The sequence below is a fragment of the Lissotriton helveticus genome, chromosome 4_1 (genome assembly GCF_964261635.1).
Source record: "Lissotriton helveticus chromosome 4_1, aLisHel1.1, whole genome shotgun sequence".
NCBI lineage: Eukaryota > Metazoa > Chordata > Amphibia > Caudata > Salamandridae > Lissotriton > Lissotriton helveticus.
In genome coordinates, this window is record NC_136063.1 from 223,453,840 (window position 1) to 223,454,921 (window position 1,082).

Sequence of the window (1,082 nt, forward strand, 5' to 3'; positions counted from 1 at the left end):
AGACTCTGTAACTCAACAGAGAGAATAGTACTGCTGCTGCCGCTGGAGCCCAGTAATATAAAGACTTTGGGTGCGTCTGTGTGGTTGCCAGCGAGGCCCTGGGACACCTTCCCATTAAAAGAAGGAAAGCTCCTGTTCCACCAATCAGAGTCCCAGAACCGTTTTGTAATAGGAAGGGGGGGGGCCATGACTATGCCTGCCCATGAGAATTGAGAGCCGGGCAGCGGCAGCTTTACACACCCAGCCTATAAATACAAGTGCCGGGCGCAGCTGCTTTACTTCTCTCATCTCCACAGCAAGCGGTGCAAAGAGCGTCGGCCATGCCTGAACCAGCCAAGTCAGCGCTGGCTTCCAAGAAGGGCTCCAAGAAAGCGCTTGCCAAGCCGCCCAAGAAGGACGGGAAGAAGCTCAAGAGGAGCAGGAAGGAGAAATATGTCATCTACATTTGCAAAGTGATGAAGCTGGTGCACCCGGACACCGGTATCTCCTCCAAGGCTATGGGCATCATGAAGTCCTTCGTCAACGACATCTTCGAGCGCATCGCAGGGGAGGCTTCCCGCCTGGCTTACTACCACCAGTGGCGCACCATCATCTTCAGGGAGATCCAGCCAGCAGTGTGTCTTCTGCTGCCCCAAATTCATTGGATGTGTGGGAACGAGTTTCACTAAAAATGAAGCATATTTTTTTTGTTGTGAAAAAGAAAAGAAAAAAGAGAGGTCTATGTGCTAATATACATTACTGACGCGTAATGTGTTTGTGAATCGACCCTAAGGATTACGCCCTTCACTGGCACCCCAGAGGCGAATAACTGACTACCTAATGTGCTTCCATTCTGTCCATCTGGTGGTACTGGGGAGTGGAGGGGTTGGAGGGCGACAGAGGAGGGGCTGCCACTGAGAGCTGCTGGGTGACTGCTGTTCATGCCTGTTCTTACCTTTCTCCTCGCGTCCTGTCGCCACATTCAACTCCAGTGCAATCAGCTCTAGTGCATCGGTTTTCAACGAGTGCTAACTCTTCAGTCGTGTGTTTCCTCACGCACATCACTGCTAGTCGCCTTTAATGTACATTCATGTTATTTTTAT

At 51.1% G+C, this 1,082-nt stretch overlaps 1 protein-coding gene across 1 annotated transcript; it reads left to right on the plus strand.

Annotated features, from left to right (window-relative positions):
* Window positions 1-320: 320 nt before the first annotated feature.
* LOC144827980 (histone H2B 1.2-like) lies at window positions 321-668 on the plus strand. Its single transcript, XM_078686130.1, has one exon. The coding sequence runs from the start codon at window positions 321-323 to the stop codon at window positions 666-668; it is 348 nt and encodes a 115-aa protein (XP_078542256.1).
* The last annotated feature ends 414 nt before the right edge of the window (window positions 669-1,082 follow it).